The 22,609-nt window shown below is 36.7% G+C and overlaps 1 protein-coding gene across 1 annotated transcript in view; it reads right to left on the reverse strand.

Annotated features, from left to right (window-relative positions):
* Positions 1-21,759, reverse strand: part of LOC134664635 (membrane alanyl aminopeptidase-like) — a 36,341-nt gene extending 14,582 nt beyond the window's left edge. The window contains exons 1-8 of the mRNA XM_063521371.1: positions 21,143-21,759; positions 13,661-13,834; positions 7,735-8,055; positions 7,074-7,263; positions 6,392-6,648; positions 5,850-6,042; positions 5,002-5,188; positions 1,952-2,049 (exon numbers count right to left, since the gene is read on the reverse strand). Coding sequence (XP_063377441.1) covers positions 1,952-2,049; positions 5,002-5,188; positions 5,850-6,042; positions 6,392-6,648; positions 7,074-7,263; positions 7,735-8,055; positions 13,661-13,834; positions 21,143-21,609 — 1,887 coding nt within the window. The 5' untranslated portion in view covers positions 21,610-21,759. The remainder of the gene's footprint in view (positions 1-1,951; positions 2,050-5,001; positions 5,189-5,849; positions 6,043-6,391; positions 6,649-7,073; positions 7,264-7,734; positions 8,056-13,660; positions 13,835-21,142) is intronic.
* Positions 21,760-22,609: the final 850 nt, after the last annotated feature.

Below are 22,609 nucleotides of genomic sequence, written 5' to 3' on the forward strand. Positions count from 1 at the left end.
TAATTGTAATCAATTTCCAGGTCCCTATTTTTAGGTTTTCGTAAATGACTCGTAAAATAAGGCTCATAGCAAAATAAGTTCTTAATGTTCTTGTAAATAAATAATCGGCATAAAATTTTCTACGAAAAACATATTGAACACTTTTCTCTGGGATCGCGTTTCACATATAAAAAATACATTGTTGAAATTTGGGTAATGTACGGAACCCTCGCAACGCGAGTCCGACTCGCGCTTGGCCGGTTTTTTCCTTTTGAGGTACGGAACCCTAAAAACTAAAAAGAAGTGACATGTGAATTGATTGTAATGAACTTTCTTTCTTTAATATCGTGTCAAATATTGATCCCAGTCTGGGATCTGGGTTCCGTACATTACCCAAATTTCAACAATGTATTTTTTATATGTGAAACGCGAGTGAATTGCCTTTAAAAAACCCGTAGGGGTCGGATCATAAACTAAGTAATTGGTCCGACTCACGCTTGACTGCATATTTCTAACAAAACTTACAAAATAGTTTTTTTAATTAAAAAAAAACTATGTTGTAAGTTTTCGGAGTTTCGGAGATAAGGGGGGGGGGGGCTCTCCGAAACTACTGGATCTAAAATTTTGAAAAAAACATACATAATAGTTCTTTACCTATAGGCAACAGGAAAACCTATGAGAAATATGCATTCAAGCGCGAGTCGGACATTACTTAGTTTTTGAACCGACCCCAACAGGATTTTAGAATAGGGACCTGGAAATTGATTACAATTAATTTACCCCCTTTAATACCTCTTTAAATATTGATCGTAGCGAAAAAGTGTACAGAACCTTTTTTGTGGATAATTTAATGTTTAATGTTTATGTATAATATTGTTTTGCAACGGGCCACCGTTTACGAGTTATTTACGAAAAACTAAAAAAAAGTGACCTGTGAACTGATTGTAATTAACTTTCTTCCTTTAATATCGCTTTAAATATTGATCCTAGAGAAAAGTGTTCCAGATATTTTTTGAAGGAAATTTTATGGAGATAATTTATTCTTAAAAACCTATTTTGCTACGGGACACCGTTTAGGAGTTACTTACAAAAAACTAAACAGGGATTTTAAAATTGATTATTTATAACTTACCCGCTGCTTTGTCTTTTTAAATATTGATCCTAGCGAAAAGTGTTCTACATGTTTCTTGTAGGAAATTTTATGTTTATTATTTATGTATAAGATTTTTTTTGCCATGAGTCATACTTTTCAAATTATTAACGAATAAATTAAACAAGGAAACTTAGAATTCCTTATACTAGAACTTTCCCTCTTTATTATCTTTTTAAATATTGATCCCTGCGAAAAGTGTACTGAATTTGTTTTGTTCAAAATTTTGTGTAGATTATTATCGTTTAACAACATTTTTTGATATGGGCCACCGTTTATGAGTTATTTATGAAAAACTAAAAAAAGGCACCTTAGAAGTGATTATAATTAAATTTCCCGCGTTTATATCTCTTTGAATATTGATCCTAGCGAAAAATTGTACTAAATCTTTCTTGTAGGCAATTTTATGCAGATTACTTATGTTATAGAACATTTTTTGCTATGCGCCACCGTTTAAGAGTTATTTACGAAAAACTGAAAAAAGGGACCTTTAATGTCAAATATCTCACTTCCGGTCAAGATTTCGAGCAACCGGCAAATTCGGATTCAGCGGGGTCTAATTAGTTTAAAAAACCCGGTTGCCAAAAAGTAATATGATTTGCCAGTCGAAATCGATTTTATGAAAAATAAAACCAGACTAATATGTATATTACTTGAATTTTCATGTCTTTCATGTTATATTTTAGAATTTTGTTTTAAAATGAGAGCGTAACTTCTATGGAGGTGGCTAGGTTCATGAAATTCTTAAGGTACGCTCGTAATGTAAAAACTAATTCGTAATTAAACTTGTATTAAGATGATATTTTAAGCAGCTGTTCTCACCTGAGCCCGATTCAGCTGGTGAATGGCATTATGTTCGTTTCGCAGCGTTTTGGCGATGAGCTTCCACGTCTCCACGTCGTAGTTCACTCGATAATACCCTGAAATTTTAAAAGGACAACAATTAACTCTAAGGCTGAAGCAAACTATTTTAACGATTCGGCTGCACTATAAGTAATAATAATAATAAGACTCTTGCTGGGTGGTTGGATCAAGGGTCAGATGCAGAAGGCGGTAATTTTGGACACGGCGCGTATAGTACGTCGGTTCCTCACTCTGCGGCCCTGACCTGACCACCGGCAGTTTGGGCCCTGCCCCGCTGCCGGCGGCACCCTAGGTTAGGTTTTTTATGATGTGTTTATATGTATTTTTTATTGTTTTGTAAGTGTTTTTTTATCATATTATATCATATTATAATTAACCTAACTTAAGACGAAAAATGAATAAAGAGAATAATAATAATAATTTAGCCTATATACGTCCCACTGCTCGAGAGGGTTTGGGCTATTATAGTCCCCACGCTAGCCCACTGCGGATTGGCACTATAGGTATGTCATTGTAAAGGTACCTTTCGGATTTAGACTACACCAGCCCAGCATTAACTGTAGCAATATTGTCTTGCTGCAATACTCCTGCAGTACTTAGGTAATGCAGCCAACTGCATTGCTATAGGAAACATCAAATAGGTAACGTAATTTACCTAATGGAGCCATTTTAGACGTTTCCTAGCTGCAATCTACACAAAATATCAAGAAAATTGACAGACACAGCAGAGGCAACAACGACGCCACAACAGTAGGTACAGTACCTAATTGGAGCTGCCGTTTTCATCCAAAAAGCACAATACATGTTTTAAATTTGCTTGTGTGAATAGAAATAGAATGTGTCAGTAAGTTTCTCGCATATTTTATTTACAAACAGATTCTGCTTCAATTTTGTTATATTTCATTATAACTATTTTCGCAAGTATTGTTTTCGTATCCATCTGTTTTCTGTATCCATTAGCACGTTCAGTTTATAAACAAACGTAACCTCTACGAGTGTCTAGGTTAGTTCTGCGCGTGGGCAGCCTAGAAATAGACGTTTATAGCGCCACCAAGGACTGCCGTGCCGTTAGTCCGCCTACCATGTCTAGGTCACGCTAATATAAATATATCATAAATAGCGACAATGTATCGACGTGTAATTTCCTACCTTCTGCGTAAGTAGGCATATAAATCAATATTCATAAATTATATATAAATACAAGGTAATTTTAAATAATATTAGATGTCTTCTCGAATAACCTTCGAATAATTCGTTGAATAACTTTTGACGCCTGAACATTAGGTATGTCTCAGCAATGTTGCAACTAATATATTTCAAAAGGATATGGGCATATTTGACTTCTCTGAGTGAACTGTTGTATCATGACTATGATGTCCATACTTTACATATTATTTATTTATTTATAATAATCTCACTCATCAGACGACTACATTAATAATAGTGCCAAATTAACAAGTATAGTAGTATACCCTATAATGGACGTGGAACCAGTAATGGGATAAAAAAACATAATTCCTCTAAAATAAGTATCTAAAAGTAGTTTATTAACACTGGCTGTATATTATCATAAATAAGAGTCCTAGAGCTGTTTCAGTTTGAAGTTTCATTAAATTTGGTTGCTTTTTAAGAAATTGGCGTCAACCCAAAAGTTGTCGTGTCACTGAAAAAAAATACCACTACGAATTCTTAACAACTTCGCTAAGAGAGGTGAGTTAATTTATTAAATTTCAATTAATTAATACTTGATGAAAACTAGAATGTGTTTTGTTAATTGCATTTACCATGAGATAAGGTATACAACACACAATGTTGTGACTCCACAGATGTAAAAAAATAGTGGTATTTGATCCAATCCCATTATAGGAGCTGTAAAACTGCGTACCTCTTATGATGGGACAATTGACAGAATGATGCTTGCCATGCCATAATTTCATGTTTAAACAATACAGAAGTAAAATGTAGTTACGAAATATGTCAATCAGGAGGTATTCTCGGTCTTCGGATAAATTAATATCGTTTTTCCAAACTTTTATTTAACTTGCCCTGTCAGTTAGTGTGAGTCCAATGTTGGTAGCTGAATTTGAGCTACTTTTCGATTTCCGATTCAATTGAATTTTGTGTAAGTACGTAATTAAGTATGCAAATCAGATGATAATGCAATATTATGATAACATGGACCTAATCTGATGATGGAGACAGGAGGTGGCCATGGGAACTTTATTGCAATAAACCCTAACTAATTGTGTTTGGGCATATTAGAATTGTCTCGATGGATCTAATACAATAATAATTGGCTGTGGAAAGAAAAATACATTCAGCGATAAAAGCTTATACCAAAAATTGATTTTTTTGCCGTAACTTATTCCCCATTTCAATATTTTATACTGATAGAGCAATGCCCATTATAGGGGGCCCATTACTGGATCCACGTCCATTACCGGGGGCCCATTACTGGAGATTTGGTGTCCATGACTGGAGAAAAAAAGCATAGTTTTAATTTGTTAAATATGTGGAAACTAATTGCTGTATCTTTGATACAACACGCCTAAAACATGAAAGACAGATAGGACTTTCATCTTTTAACACGCTAAGCGGTAGACCATTTACATGTATAAGGGAAATATCATAAATACTCCAAATTTCCTCTTAAATGTCCCATGACTGGTGCTGTTACTATAAGTACCTAATAGTTATTCGTTAGGTACAGCCATGATTTATTAACTAATACAGAAAACCGAACAATTGCTTTGTATGATTACTTACATTAGCAATTCTTGAAATCTACCTAAATAACGAATGAAAATGAAAATGAAAAATTTAAAAATGTTTATTGTGTTAAACAGTACAATTTGAATACAATTAGACTTGAGTCCTTCTTGTAAGTATACGTAGGTATACCTGTATCAGGAGAAGCCGTTCTTTATTATTGTAGGTATGTACATAATTTTAATTCAGCTTAGGTATGCTATATTTTTATTAATTATTAAATATACGTTGATTTTTACCAGAAGCATGTCGATTGAGAAGAATCCATCCTCCATCCAAGTTCTCTCCAAACGTGTAGACGGGTGTGCTGATGATGAACCGGGGCTGATGGCAGTTGAAGCAGTTCTCCTGGTACTGCGCCACGTAGGAGATGGGGATCAGGTACTTAGAGTCGTAGCGGAAGTCTTTGGTGAAGGAGAACGTTCGCTAGAAGATAAAATAAAAAAAATCAAAAAAAAACATACAACCGAATTGATAATGTCCTCCTTTGGGATTTGGAAGTCGGTTAAAAACGTCTTTAAACAGGATCTTTAATTATTAATAATAATTGAAATATCTACAAGTAATACAGTATGGTCAATTACTAACAAACTTACAATAAAAAGTAACCTAAAGTAACCAAAAGTAACCTAGATACATCTTTAATCAACTTGTCCATTGTCTGCGTGATTTTATGTTGTTTGAATTGTGCATCATAATAGCCTCATAAGTATTATAAAGTTCGCTTTTCAAATATTAGGTATTAAAGTTTAAAGTAAAAAATCTGGCTGTGAAGCTACCTATGTATATACCTGTATCGATTTTTGACGCGGACATATTAGGAGCACAGAGTTTAATCCCAAACTACTGACGTAATATCTGTACGAGTACCTAATACATAAGTTATATTTTAATATTGCCTTACTAAAGGTGGTTACAAGTCTAACTAAGTAAGATACCTACATCATAGTAACTATTTGTAATTTCAAAAAGCTTATTGTATACAAAGACCATAAAATATCGTGATGATAAAATTATCTCCTGTAGTTATTTCACCAGGTAAATAAGAACCTAACCAAGGTATCCATGCGTTCGTTTTAGCCCTTACCTGTTTCAAAGTGATGACATTAGGCAACCTATCCCTGTACACATGAACATTGATGACCGGGTACCCAGGATACCAGAACCAGGAGTTGAGTACCATGGAAGAGGTGGTACCGTTGGAGAACTGGTGGAAACACTCCACGGTCTCCTTATCTAGGTTGATCATGAAGTCTTCTAAGTTGATGAAGGATCCTCTCCTGCAGTTAAAAAGGATATTGGTTTAAATAACAATTTGATCCATGTGGTGACCCTACCACACGCTTTCATTGCAAAGTCGGTGTGTTAGATTAGTCTGTCTCTAGTTTTGCAAGATTAATTTCGTACCTAAACGTTTTGGATTCATTGAAAACTCTATAGTAAAGTACTTAAATCAAATGTCTCTTTTGTGATTTGTTTTGTGATTATATGGTGTTGTTTCCCAATGACCTCCTCTACACGGTTCTTTACAATCTTGACCAAATCTAATCGGGGTCCACCTCTTCTGTGTATTTTGGAAACTTAAACCTTAATTTCACATTTGCACTTATCAGTGTATCCAAAACTCACCTCATGTTAATATATTTCACCAGCGCCGGATGGAACTTCTCGGGACCAATCCAATTCTCTACCATCCATAGCAAAGCAGCCGTCTTCATAGTCACCAATTCCTTATGTCTGTTGGGAATGTCGACAGCTAGTGTTCTGTTGAAGTTGATGAGCGCTGGGGTACTGTGGTACCAGTCTACACTCATGGCGTTATGTCTTGATTCGAGTCCGTAGAAACCGTAGGGCCAGCCTGATTGGCGCTCTCCCGTTTGGTGGTACTAGAGAAGATGAGGAAAATGTCTCCGTAAATATAGGCTTATCAAACAGGTCTTTTGCCTAAACCCGAAAAGAAAGGAATGGAAAGATTCGCACGCTTCTGCTAGGTACCAGCTTAACTTAGGTAAGTTCAGCTGGTTAAAAGTGATTGGACCGATATTCCGAAAGGTCGACAAGTTCGAGTATTGCCCGAAGAGGTGAATTTTTGCATTTTGCGTTTGATATGACATTTTTGTATTAATATGATAACATAATCTTAAGTTTTAGCCTCAGATGTAAATGAGTAGATATAGACGGTAAACGAGTTTCATCATATTTTAATATCTTGAGGAAATTGAATATTCGATTTGTACGTAGTATAGATGACCCAAGGGTTTTTTTTTCGACCTATAAGACAGAAAAACGACAATCAGATAAAGAGATCTACCTTTCCTAAGAAGTAATACGCGAAGTACGTCGCCATGCCCTCCTTAAACCACTCTTCCCTCCAACTTGTCCGCCGCTCTTCCCCCGGGTTACCGAGCCACACCCGACAGAGCTGCTGGGTGAAGTCGAACGTCATCTTCTCGATCTGACGGATGCTGATGAGTTCTGGTTGGTATTTTAATCTGAAATCGCTGAAATTGAAACATTGAAAAAAGTTTAGTAAGTATCGATGGGCGAATAGAGTGGAGGTACTAATTAAATAGAAATAGGCTTTTAGCTTTTTAGGCGTCAAGAGATGAGGGGAGCCCTAAAAAAGAGCTAAAAGGCTCGAGTCTTTTGGATCATTAAAACGAAGTTCGGACCCGGACCAATCTAGCGTAAGTTATCCTTTATTGTATGTTATAGATAGGTATACGAGTTAGAAAATAAATGCGTATATAACATTGATTTAATTTTGTTGGTAGTAGGTACAGTCGACGTCAAAGAAGTGTAAACATATATTTGACATCGACTGTACCTACAGAGAACTGCAGATATCCTTGACAACCTTTGCGTACCAAAATTAAAGTAAATGTTAGATTCAAATGTATTGTTTAGACGGTAGCGTTGCTAAACTAATCTTTATCGCAAAAGTGAAAGTATGACGCTGTAAACTTACTTACCCATTAGTCCAAAGATTCCAACTGCCAATTTCATATCCATCCAAATTATTCGAAGGGACAGGCACCACATTGATCGGTCCAGTGGTGATATTCCTATTAATACCAGCGTAGTCGTGAATAAACTCCAGAATGGACTGTCCAAACTTGAGGATATAATTGTATTGCACGAGAAAAGGACCAGGCGCCCAGATAACGATGGTGTCATTGGAGTTTCTAGATCTGATGGAGGAGTTGGAGAATTGAGAGTAGACGAAACCGACTTCATTTAAGGATACTTGAGGTGACGGGAGATACTCGATGAATATGTAGCCATCTTTGTCCCTGAAATAAAAAAGGAATAGGAAAACTTTTAGATGTGTTTAAAATTAGTGTAGATACAGTCACGGACCTGTTGAGCCGTTTTAGGGTTTACTTTACATTGGACATTTCAAACCGGGTGTCATTCTGAATCCCTAACAACGTTTGTCCTAAAGTCACTTGCTCTAACTGGTTTGTCCTAATGGGCACATGCCCTAACGATCAATTGTCATAACGATTATTTTCCATAATGTAATGGTTAGCCTAAGAATCATTTGACCTAAACATTTATACCATAACTATCAAGATCCCTAAAGTTTTTTACCATATTTTCGAAATCCCTAACAATGTTTGGCATAAAATAACATGCTCTAACTGTTTTGACCTAATGGCTATTGCCCTAATGATCTATTATCATAACAGTTACTTTTCCTATTGATGAATTATCATAACAATTACTTTCCATAATGAATGGTAATGAACTGTTGCCACAAAAGTGGGTTAGGTTAGGTTAGTACTGTGACCCTCGAAAAAACGAACTGCTGCCACAAAAGTGGGTTAGGTTAGGTTAGAACTGTGACCCTCAAAAAAACGAACTGTTGCCACAAAAGTGGGTTAGGTTAGGTTAGAACTGTGACCCTCAAAAAAACGAACTGCTGCCATAAAAGTGGGTTAGGTTAGGTTAGAACTGTGACCCTCGAAAAAACGAACTGCTGTCACAAAAGTGGGTTAGGTTAGGTTAGAACTGCGATCCTCGCAAAAATGAAGTGCTGCCATTGGTTAGGTTAGGAGGGAAATTTAAATTAGGACATACGAGTATTAGGTCAAGAAACGATAGGCTAAGTAAAATTAGGTAACATGATGGTTAGGATATACAATATTTAGGCCTAACAATAATTAGGCAAAAAAAGAATTATGCTACATAACATTAGGATAAATACCCAATATGGAAAGTGCCATTAGGGAAAAACATATTAGGACAAAAAAAAATCGGCCAGTCGATAATAGGGAAACCAAAATTAGGGTATACGAGTGTTAGGACAACTGATCATTATGACAAACAATATTAGGGAATGCAAAGATAGGAGAAAAGACTTTAGGGATTCAGATATAGATCCTTTCAAACCGATAGTATTGATAACCAAATTGGCTTGAACCTTAGATGGATTAACAATTAAAGTCTTTAGACATGCTTTAGACGATGTTCGCTTGTTCTCATCAACTGTTTATGTCACTGAAATCAAAAGAAATTTATCAACAAAAGACGCAATCCCATTGTTTATGTAAGATTTTGATTTATTAGCCTCTAGTGATTTAGAATCCTATACACATCTAAATTAAGATGTTGGTGCACTTAGAAGACTTTTATTGTACCATTAACATTGACACTGCCTACGCTAAGTTATTTCTAAATGACCTCTGCACGGATTATGGTTTATAGTCTTACGAATCGTATATACTTCCGTGATTCATCATTATTGACACATATCAATGTAACGTAATAAACCATATTGTAATGGATAAATTAGTAACCACAACTTAGTACGATATTTTTGCGTCAAAAACCTTTGGGAAAACCGGTGAAACACAATGAACCATTCCACGATATTGTTGGTTTAAAAACATTCAGGAAAACCGGCGTCTTTTCTGAGGACATTACAAAAGTTTACAATTTGGATACTTACATTTTTTAGGACCTTGATGTCCACAGAAAAGACGCATAATGTATGTATGTATGGTAGGACACGTCTTAACCCTTTGATCGCTATAGATGTGTGAAAGATGCACGCGGCTACAGACTAATGCAGCAAACTAAAAAAATACGCCTTCTAAATGCCATCTGGAAAGCATTTCCTACCTACCTTTTATGGGAACCAATGAAATAAACAGAGAAAATGCAGACATAATCGCGGCGCGTCATACTCACAGGCCAATTCGAACATACACTGACATCAGAATGATATTTGAATCATGATATTTCACATAATATATTCATATTCATATTCCTTTATTCAGTAATGATTATACATTGTCAAACAGATAATAACATTAACAATAATATGTACAGATAGCAATAATATAAATTAAGGTTTGGTCAATTTAAGTATTTAAAAATTCAAATATTACATCAGTTTTCGGAGTTTCGGTTCAGATCTTGGTCGATATAAGTCTAGCCAAATATTACAATTTGAAAGATAAAAAATAAAATAAAAAATAATATCAAAAAAATTAAAAATAAAATAAAGGTAATAAATAAAAAATGCTGCACTAATATGGGACACAACACACAATTATGCAATGCATGTCTAAGTTATTTAACTTCATTCGGATAGAAATTCAGAGACGGAATAGTAGGCCTTCCGTAATAGTTAAGGAAGGTGGGATAAGACTATCACCCGGGTAAGACTATCACTTGTATGGAATCGTCATACCTACTGTTTGTCTTGCCCCGAGCAAAATAAATGTTTATAGTCTTACCCCAACTAACCTTATTGTGCATTTCGCTCTCACTCTGTAGGTACATGTGTTGGCGCGGGCGAGACGCACGATAATTAATAACACGATTCAAATATTTTGACGACCGGTCTGGCCTAGTGGATAGTGACCCTGCCTGCGAAGTCGATGGTCCTGGGTTCGAATCCCAGTAAGGGCATTTATTTGTGTGATGACACAGATATTTGTTCCTGAGTCATGGTTCTTTTCTATGTATTGAAGTATTTATATATTACATATGTCGTTGTCTGAGTACCCACAATACAAGCCTTCTTGAGCTTACTGTGGGGCTGTCCTATATATAAAAAAAAAATATAAAAAAATCATTCTGATGTCTACGACTACGTTCAAATAGGCCTGATAATCGCGCCGGCCGCGTCAAACATAGCTCGCGCACAAAAACTGGTCAACTACTTTTAAAGTGAACGACTGACCATATGACCATATTGGACGGAAATAGAAAACTGCGACTTTCCCTTGCTAAGTGAACGGGCTCCCATGGGTATGATCGGATTTATGTCAAGATTACTGTCAATTATGCCTATATTTAAGTCGTGTTAAGAGGTGTTAGAGGTATCTTGAATTTTTAAAGAAGTTCAATATCTAGCAGTTAAGTAGGTAATGGTATAAGTCGGCAACGATTTTGATAGCACACGCAGTGCAAGCGTTATTTATACGTCATAATTTTATAGAAGTTTGACGTTTAAAATAACACTTCCGTGTGATATCATCGTTATAGACTTTTCTTGGTCTGACTCTACCTATCTTTGCTAAATTTTAGAGATTTTTTAGAGAAGTACAAGAGGGTTAAAACATCGACTACAAAACTTTTTCCGCCATTACAGATAGTGAAATACCTTAACTTAAGTAAATAAGGTTGAAATAAATTAAACTAAAAAAACACTAAATAAAATAGTTCGATCGTGAGATCTAATGCCATATTTTACGTTTCTACACAAAACTGCCTTTGTACAAAAACACGAGTACATACTTTTTTTATGTGTTCTTACAATATAATTTACGAGCATTATTTAGATTTATATTGTACACTTCAAAGGCAATAATTTAATTTAATAAATGCAGCTGGTTGAACGAAAATAACTAATGCATTTATGCAATGATTCATAGGCATTACAAGCGTAAGTACCGTAACTGATATCGATCGTTATCTTTAATTTGCAATTCTCTAAGAATACTCTTTTATTAAAAGCAATTTAATGACAAATTTTGCATTTGCAATTTACATAAAAGCTTTATACCAAAATTGTTTTTAATAAAGAAATTTTTCTAGGTCAAATACTTACATTTAAGATATTGCCTGCATCTACTGATTATAGACCCCATAGCAAACACTAAGGGTAACATTCGATTTCTGACCGCAGCTGCACTGCGAAAATGAATGGTAGTACTGCTGTCGTTGGAAATGGACTGTCACCTTAGGATATAATATTTATTTAATAGCATACAAAAGTAAATTTACCAGATAATAACAAGCAATACCTAATTTATATAATAGAATTATATTAAATTCACAATACTAGGCTGTGTGAGCATGTGCTAGCCTAGTATTGTGGCCACAAAGCTGTCACTTTTGTCCATATTCGGTCCAAGACGAACGTCTCCGAGCGACTGCGGCATCGGTGTCAATTATTGCGGTCTGACCGATTGTATGGTCAGCAATCAGCATTAATATACATGATAGAATAATTGGTTAGCGAGGTGATCAAGCAAAACAATCGATAGCAAAATTGTTACTTTTTTGAAGTTGATAGATTTTTGGATCCAATATACACAGTCAAACAAAATGTAGTTTTGTGGAGCATTGTCTTTAACAAAAGAGTTGTAACTTCTTGTATAATAAATAAGTAAAGAAATAAATTATACGTAATATTTACTGCTAATATTTTTAAAATTTTTGAGGCCCGATTTACATTAGTGATAAAATGTGCGAGTGCATTACGTTTAGTAGCAAATATGAACTCGCACTTATAACTAATCAAAGAAGAGAGGCCTATGCTCAGCAGTGGTCGATAAAAGGCTGATATGATGATGATGAATGTGTAAATTGGACCTAAAGTACGTCTTATTTTAAGTAGGTAATTACTAGTACTGTTTAATGATAAGTAACGTTCTATTGTGCTAAAACATATTAGAAACAAATTAAATAAGTAATAAGAAACAACACTAACAAGCGATAAGATCGCTTCGGCATGTTAAATTATTAAATTTAAATGATTAATTAACTAAACAAATGACTTTGTAACCTAACTGATAATTTGATTGGTAAAGCGATCGAACCCCGGAAAGGTACCGATATTGGTTCAAGTCCAACAGAGAAGTTTTTTTGAAGTGAAAACTTCTTTAGCGGAGCTGTGGACTTTTTGTGATGGGGAAAAAATGTTAAACTCGCGAGAGCATAAGACGTAAGACGCTTCGTGACCTAATCGAAAAACTATGTCATTGAGTTTTCACTTCTGCCGGCACTCCTGGAGTGCAACCCGTTGTTTTTTTTACGAATGTATCTTCTGACGTTACTTCAACACCAAGTAACCTAAAATGTGAATTCAATAAATTTGGGTAGAGCGTGCATGTCGACGCATTCAACTGTTGACCATTTTGGGGCGGTCACAATTACCAGTATTATTTAATGATCACGTTTTGATGATTGCCGACATACACTTAATTGTGATCATGTGTGACAAGTGTTTACCTTTTGAAGAAATATATTATTAAGTATATTTAATATCATGTCTAAAAGTTGTACATATGTTGTTATTAAATTTTTTTTTAGAAAATTCACTTGGCACACTTGGCAGTGAGAGCCGCTCCGTATTTCTGTAAAAGTTGGTGTATAACTTAGCGTAATTTGAAGGAAAAGTAATAGGTATAGTGCGACATGAAACAATAGAGACGAAATAAAGTGGAACTTAAAAAATTCATACTAAATTGTTGCCATGTTTAAGCATTTTACGTCAAAAATGCGACAGTTACGTAGGAAGTGGCGCCCTCATTGATTTTCTACAATTTTTTGTCGAAATAAATAATAGAAGTAAAATGATTTGCTTTTTCACACGTTTTGGTGATTCAAACGCTCTAAATTTAATTAAGTATCTTATGAATTCATGAAAGTACTTACGTCTTTGTCCTCTGTTCCTGAGCTATAACCAGGCTGGAGTTGGTGTACTGCATGCCATGAGCCCCCGTCAGCGTGTTGACTCGGAACTTGAATACCGCTTCAAAACGCTCGTTGCTGAAGCAAGGGAAGAAGTACTTCGCATGGCCACGTGACAGACGCGTTAGAAGCATGTACCTGTGACAAGACAAAGCAGTGTTTAGGTGACAGTCCATTTTCAACGACAGCTGCACTACTGTTCATTTTACTATGGAAATTGACAATGACAGCGACGCGTTCAGTACCGGTAGTGCAGCTGCGGTTAGAAATAGAATGTTACCATTTGAATAATTGAATATAACTGTACCTACCTTCACAAAAGAAGGGCCGGTTTATAAGCTTACTTACATTCAAAATTAGTTAGATACATTTATAAAATCATTTATTTATAAGTGTGAAGTAGCAAATTTTGCGTCCATGATCGCTAAGTACAGTCGATGTCAAAGATTATTTTACATGTTTCGCCTTATTAAAAAGGAGTAAGGTTGAAAGACAAATCTGCAAGTTCAATACTAAATATTATGAAAACTATAACATTAAACTAACAATAGGCCTCTAAGCCAGGTGTTAAATGTGTATATATTTCCAAAGCATAACAAATTTTTAATGTAAGTTCATGATCGTAATGGATTGGTACTCGTAATGTCATTAAGTTTTAATTGAATTGCAGCCCATTTTTATAACACTGATGTAAACCTTGAATGTCAATAAACAAGGTATCTAATACCTAATAAATAACATAGTTTTATGGTACTACAACCTACGGCTTGATTAAATTTGCGGTTAAAAACACACGCTGTATAAAAGAAGATGATAAGTACTAGGTTTAACATGTCAAATCATATCAGCTTTCACATGCGTCCATAAGCAACGGTAACCGCTTGTCATAAGGTGGGCCGTATAGTTTTGACCACATGCCGTATTTTTATGTATTAACTTTATTTGACTTTCAAATTGCGATATAGGTAGGTAAAATAGATTTTTGAGATCCGCATCCGATACGGATATACCGGCGTATTCGAGTTTTAGTTATTCGAGCTGTTTCTGATATGATATTGATCTGACAGTGTCAAAACTGAAGTGTTTGTTTGAAGAACTTTTGATACTGACAGATCAGTATCATATCGGAAACAAATCGAATAACTGAAATTCGAATACGCCTGTAAGTGTAGAATTTCTTGATTGGATACAGTACAGGTCATACAGGTAAGCATTTGACCACAATCTCATCTAGTTAATGGTACTCGTAAGGGCCCCCCCACATCTAGCGTCTTTCGAGCGTCAGCGTCTGTCGGCGTCGGTCCAGCGCTATGGAAAATGACGTCGCTGCGCAGTTGCGTCGACGCCGCGTCGACGTTGCGTCGACGTCGGCCATAGAATTGTAGACGCCGACGCTCGAAAGACGACAGATGTGGGGGGGGCCTTATGTATGCACATACTCAACTACTTACTCGGCCCGATTCTAACTTTAAGATACGTCAGTTAATAGATCTGGAAACGATATGGATTAGATAAGTCAGTGTCAAATGTGACGTTTCTTCAAACAAATACGTCACTTTTGACACTGACATATGTAATCCATATCGTTTGCAGATCTATTAACTGACGTATCTTAAAGTTCGAATCCGGCAGACTGCCCGATTCGAAGTTTAAGATAAGTAGGTACGTCAATTAATAGATCTAGAAACGATATTGATAACATGTGTCAGTGTCAAAAGTGACGTTTTTGTTTGAAGAAACTTCACATTTGACACTGACACATCTAATCCATATCCTTTCTAGATCTATTAGCTGACGTATCTTAAATTTCGAATCGGGCCGTTAGTCTAGAACTGCAAGGCCACTTAGACAATGCCCCAATGTCCCCATTTGGGCGCTAACGAACCGTGAAAACGAAGAGCAGTTATATGGGCAATTAGTTATGTCATCCTTTATGGGCTATTGGAACAGATAGGGATTGTATTAATTCGTTTATGTAACAGTAGCGTTTTAAGGTGTTGATTGATTATGGGTAATAATATCAAATTATTCACTATTTGTACTTTAAATCGCTGGTGGCCTAGTGGTAAGAGCGTGCGACTTTTACTCCGGAGGTCGCGGGTTCAAACCCCGACTACCAATGAGTTTTTCTAAACTTATGTACGAAATATCATTTGATATTTGCCAGTTGCTTTTCGATGAAGGAAAACATCGTGAGGAAACCGGACTAATTTCAATAAGATCTAGTTTTCCCTCTGGGTTGGAAGGTTAGATGGCAGTTGCTTTCGTAAAAACTCGTGCTTACGCCAATTTCTTGGGATTAGTTGCCAAGCGGGCCCCAGGTTCGCATGAGCCATGTCAAAAAGCTGAGACAACGTGTGATAAGCATTAAACCTCAATTGTGTGAAATACTGGCTGGTTTATGAATAATAATAAAAAACATATGCTTTCTCAATGAAAATATCCATGCAATGTCAGTGTTATATCAGAATTCCCGTGTAAAATCAAAAATAAACTATATTAATTTTTTGCTCACAAAAATATAAATTTAATGGTAGGTAAGTGCTCTAATACGAGTGGGAAGACCGCCGCGACAATTCGTAAAGAAAATGAAAACTCAGTGAAAAATGTATTATGAATACTGTGATATTGTCTTTTTCGAGACCACGGGCACAATGCCGTCCTCGAAACGTGATTCAATCCTGGTTTCATACCTAAATAAGAATGTGTAAAAATCGTGAAAGTTTAAATCAGTGTATTTACGTTATAACATTATAATTTTTTCTCAGTAAAAAAAAAAAACTGACTAAATCTTTTATGACATTGAAGTTGTTTAAAATAAAACTGCCTTAGTGTATGTAGTCCAAACACCCGCCAGGCCCTTCCACCCCTATTTTCGTGGACCCCCCATCTGACCCTTCGGCATGTCTCCAAGCCACTGGCAAAGACATTTTAGCAGCTCTGCTATCGTTCCCAAAAGGATCTGCATCCGGCCTAGACGGCATTTCCCCTCAGCATCTGATTGACCTCACTAATTATGGCAGCGGTGTAACTGGTGAGCACCTTGTCTCAAGCCTTACAAAATTAATCAATCTTATGCTGATGGGAGATGTGTGTCAAGAGGTGACGTCGGTAATTTATGGGGCGAACCTCATTGCCCTCTCAAAAAAAGACGGTGGCGTACGCCCTATCGCCGTAGGGTCGACTTTACGGCGATTAGCGGCCAAAGTGTGTGTCCGGCTAACACGCAAAAAACTACAAAATCTTTTTGAACCTATTCAAGTTGGCTTCGGCACACGCGGCGGCTGCGAGGCGGCGGTTCATGCCGTACGCACCTTCGTACAAAGGGACGAATGTGAGGTACTTTTAAAATTAGACGTACAGAACGCCTTCAATTCAGTTAATAGAGACACCCTGCTGAACGAAATTAAAATAACGGTTCCGGAAATTTATAACTTTTTGCTACAGTGTTATCACTTTCCATCCAAATTAATGCACAAAAACAATGAGATCCTTTCGGCAGTGGGTTGTCAGCAGGGTGATCCCCTTGGTCCAGCCATATTTAGTTTGACATTTAATGCAATAATTCACAGCCTAATTTCAAAATTAAACGTGTGGTACCTTGACGATGGGACTCTAGGTGGCGATTCACAGACTGTCTTAGCAGATTTATTACAAATTAAAAATAAATTTAAAGACATTGGGCTGGAATTAAATTTCAATAAATGTGAATTATATATTTCCGACAATGTAGATTCTTCTTCGGCATCCCAAATTATTCAAAGTTTTAATAACATCGCGCCATCCATTAAAAATATATCTAAAGACAGTCTACATCTTCTCGGAGCACCCATCTTCAATGAAGCCATCCCCCCTCTTCTGAGTAAATCTATTTCAAAATTTAGTGACTATTCGGACCGCCTTCTCAAAATTAGCAGTCATTCTGCACTGCTTATTCTAAAATTTTGTTTACTCATTCCAAAATTCACCTACCTGCTCCGCTGTTATCCTATCTGGAAATACCCCCATCTACTCCGACCTCTCGACCTACTTTTAATTGAATCAATTTTGAACATCCGATTTAACGAGCAGGCATGGACTCAAGCCACCTTACCGATAAGGTATGGTGGCTTGGGTACCCGTAAAATCTCAAGTGTTGCTTTGCCGGCATTCTTGGCCTCAATTCAAAGCCTCTCCGGCTACAAACTGCGAGATCGCGTGCCTGGTTGAGGCCTCGAATGCTTGGCTAGCTGGACCAAATCAAAATTTTCCGTCTCGACCGAAAATACAAAGGGCCTGGGATGATATAGCATCAGTAAATACTTTAAACACACTTCTGGACACCGCGACAGGCAGGGACCGAGCGAGGCTTCTGGCCTCATCTAGGCCAGAATCAGGTCAGTGGCTTCACGCGTATCCCTCGCCTAACACCGGCACCTTTATAGACCCAGAGACGCTTCGCGTAGCCGCTGGTCTCCGGCTAGGTGTTGCTGTCTGCGCTGACCACAACTGTGCTTCATGTGGCGCTGAAGTGGATAGCCTCGGCCACCACGGGCTCGCCTGCTCTTCGGGTGCCGGCCGCCTGTCTCGCCATTCCGCCCTCAATGACATCCTGAGAAGGGCGCTCGTCAGTGCCGGCGTTCCCGCCGCTCTGGAGCCCCAAATAGTGCGGAACGACGGTAAGCGCCCTGACGGGATGTCACTGATTCCCTGGAAGATGGGTCGTGCGTTGGTATGGGACGCCATTTGCGCTGACACGCTAGCGGCGTCCTACGTCCCATCGACCAGCAGGCGTGCTGGCGCGGCGGCGGACACCCGGGAGCGTCTAAAGGTAGCCAAGTACAGCTGTCTCGGCGCCCAATACGAATTCGTTGCATTTGGCGTCGAGACACTTGGTTCGTGGGGCAGAGGCGCACATATGCTCCTTAAGGCGCTTGGGAAAAGGTTGAGGGAGGCAACGGGTGACCCCCGCGCGGGCAGCTTTCTCGCGCAGCGAATTGCCATCGCAATCCAGCGCGGGAACGCTACCTGCGTGTTGGGCACCCTCCCGAGGGCACCAAATTTTGATAGGTATTTTTAATTTTTAGTTTTAATTATTTTAATTGTAGTTAGTTTTAGTTTTATATTCCTATTTATGTCTTTTAGTAATTTATGTAATTTAATATTTTGTCCTATATATGAATAAATTCACATACGTTAGATTATAAATTTAGATTCCCTTGAGAGTGTCGAAATATACCTTAGTGTATTGATAATGTGTTATAATTTGAGTATATTGTGATTGTAGTGTATTGTGATTTATGATTTTCAAGAGTAATGGCAGATTCTTCATCAACTGTAAGTTTTTACCTAGGATTTATTCTTTAGTCAAGCAAAGAGTTCTGACGTGTATAACGACACTCTCACACTTGGTTCTGTTGAAATCGGCCCAAAGTAAGCTTAGAGGAACTCTAACATTCTGCTCTACAAAGCTAAAATGCAGTATTTTAAATGAAAGCGAATGCAGATATGCACCTTAAAGTCTTAAACGGAAAGTTCCATTTTCAAGATCATTTATTATTGAGATACCGCCTTTTAGTTGTATTGTCGTCCTTCTTAGATTAACTAATCCACGTTAATTCATAGTTTTTCTATGCATCTGCATACCGTCATCGTATAAGGCATGCCAGACCAGTGTGGGCTGGAAGGTCGCCCGCTCTGACCACTGGGTTAACATTGTTTGCGATAAATGGATCATTGCATCGCCAATTGCTGTATTTGTTGATACAGTCGCCATCAGATATATCGCAGCGGCCAAGGTGTTCACAATATCTGAACACGCACTCTAACGCCTTGACAATAGTGGCGTGCTCAGATATTTGTGAACACCTTGGCCGCTCCGATATATCTGATGGCGACTGTACAATGACCGTGAGACAATTTTCATTGTCATGGATTTTGAATACTTCGCAAATATTAAATCATACAATCACATTTACGACCGGGTCTATCGCCTTATCGGTAATTTGGCCATTGTGTGGATTGTATACCTTTTATCTCTCCTATTACTCTGACGATATACTTCTGTTTAAAATTTTGGCTTGGCAGATCCCTCGGCTATATCGCTAGCTATTTTATAGTTTAATTATATTTCTATGGTAAGCTCCGTAACCGTATACAACTGTAAATAAATGAAAATTTTATGTTCTCGGGTTTTTTTTTTCTATCAAGCAAACTTTAAACTTCTAAGATTTTGGTTAGAGTCTGCCCTTCGAAATACAGTCTAATACTAATTTTTGCGTGTGAAAATTCAGTATAAAAACTACAATTATGCGTTAGCCCCCTCAAAACAAAATTTTCTTATTTTTTGACTTTTTATATTGTTAAGTATTACACTTTTTTAACCTTTTTTTTTTTGGCGCGCGGGGGCACAGCCGGGATTGACGCCAGGATGATGATGAAGTATTAGACTTTTTTATAATTGTTTTAGCATGTTGATAAAACAATTATAAAAAGGCCACTGATGTGTTTAAATTTACTAAATGCAGATTTTATAATACAAAAAACTACCTATATACCGGCATAACTTTCTATTTATAATGTATTTTCGCAAATGCGAATGCCAATATCGAAGAAGTGTGAATCACCAGGCAAACTTGAACTTGGCCTAGATTGTATGCAGAGCAGTTCATAGAATTTATATCCCTATTTTTAGACCTTTGTGAATGGAATAATGGTAGTGTTGAGGTGACTCATATTTGTTATTGTAACACCACATGATGATTAAAAAAAAATATTTTACATATTTCTTCTACTCTTTATACTTTCTAAAAATTCATGAAGTAAGTAGTTACCTAAATCTAGATTTAGGGTGTAGATGAGTAAAATGTTTATACGACAACGGTTTCACTCACTTGAATTTTTAGTCGCTATTGGCGACATGTTTCATGTTTCATTTTAAAATATGTCTCACGAAAGTTTAATATCGATTGTAGGTGACTAATTGTTTTTTTCGCTGTTAGTGCTTCTTTTTAATCTCTTTGTCTCTCTTTGTCATTTAAAATGTTAATAACTTTTAATAATTCGTTACCCAAAAACATTGAATTACGTATATAGGTAATAATTATCCACGAAATTGATCCCATGATTATTAAACATCGTCCAGTTAATTTTATCAAAACAACATATAGGTAGGTATAATATTATGATAACAAATGTATAATCTGAACTTGTGCATAAACTGTTAATTAATGTTGCGGCAATTTATGTCATTTATTTTCGCTTATCTTGCATTAAGGTTATTTGGATACGTCTAAAGATGAATGTAAACTAATTAAAAATAAATAAGTTCTTGATGCTTTTGTGGGGCTATATGAAAAATTACTTTTGTGGATTTGCTAAGGGTATGCTAATAAAATAACAAAAAATAAAAAAAATATTTCAAAGTATTGAGTATAGTATAAGTAGAGAATAGTTGGTCGTACTTACTTGATTCCTTCCATTTCGTCGTCATATTTAACAGCAAATATTCCCGAAGAATCGTAAAACACATTCTTCCTAAACTTAATCTTGATCTGGTAACGAGTGTTATACACTTTGTACTCCCTCAACGGTTCACTCAGGTAAATGAACAATTTACCCCTCTCTGTATCATGATTAAACGGGGTATTCCTACTAATTATATCGTTACCATCCTTATAAACGTTCACTGACTCTATACCCAAATCTTTAGCATCCAATTCTATCATCCTCACATGTGGAGCATTAGCTATAACAGTTATAACTAACTCACAATTATAATTAAAAGACTGAGTCGTATATATTCTCGGTATAATCGTCAATTCGTATTGCACTGGGTACACTGTGAAGTTCAAACATTCCTCGTCGATTTTAAAAGTTGTTAGTACAGCACTGGCCGAAGCCGTTAAGAAAAGAAAGAAAAACGCGCGAATCATTTTTGAAAATGGAACATCTGACGTTCGAAACTCGCGCCAAAACCGGTGTTCGGAAACGTCCGCTCGCGACGCGCCGTTGAGTGCTTTTTGCGAAGAGTAGAGCTCTCCGATCGAAGCTTGGCGCCAGGGAATAAAAACCAGTTTAATTTGAGCTCCCTCTCCTCTTCGACCTCGCGTGATTGTAACGTCAGCGGGGATTATTCCGCATCTCCCGCGGGTCACTTTAAATTGGACGCAAAGTGGTCTATATTTGAAGGAATTCGTAACATAGGTGCGTCCACGTTGAGTTCCCTCTCATTCTTAGTAACGGGGGAAATACGGAAACCTAAATAAACAGTCACTTATGTAAATTGTTGTTATGATCGGATATATTTAACGGGTCAAGGAAACCATAGTGTTTTTGGAAGCGGACGTAACAATGAAATGCATTTTCTTGAAACATTTGGTGTTTGAGGTTTCCAATTTGCTTTGAACTTAAAATCTATTTTTGTAATAATACGATTATTACAGAAATATGAACTAAGTTAACTAAACCTTTCTTTTTGATGCCAACCCTATTTTGACATCATAGGGTTCTTCAGACAAGAAGTGTAGAGGTTTTCAAAAGTTCGGCCAAGCGCATGTATCACCCCTGGAGTTGCAGCTAGGCGTCCGTAGGCTAATACTCACTTGCCATTACCATCAGGTTGGCCGTATGCTACTTTGCCACCAAAATGGTATAAATTATACATTTTGTAAATAATTTCACAGAAATGTTTGCTAAAATGGAAACCGCATGCTTCTTAGTCATGAAGGTTATTTGCACAGGTGATTGTTTGGCGGCTTGCCGATTACATTACTGAATGCATTGTGAAAATGAAAATAATACATTCTTCATACTTTAGGCGACTGACAAAAAGGAAAATATTTTTGCACAAATACAGATTCATTAAATAAAAATGAAAACCAAAACATTAATTTTCTAATCCGCAAAACATCACAATTATCGAACACAGATTCA

Source organism: Cydia fagiglandana, chromosome 5 (genome assembly GCF_963556715.1).
Source record: "Cydia fagiglandana chromosome 5, ilCydFagi1.1, whole genome shotgun sequence".
Classification (NCBI taxonomy): Eukaryota; Metazoa; Arthropoda; class Insecta; order Lepidoptera; family Tortricidae; genus Cydia; species Cydia fagiglandana.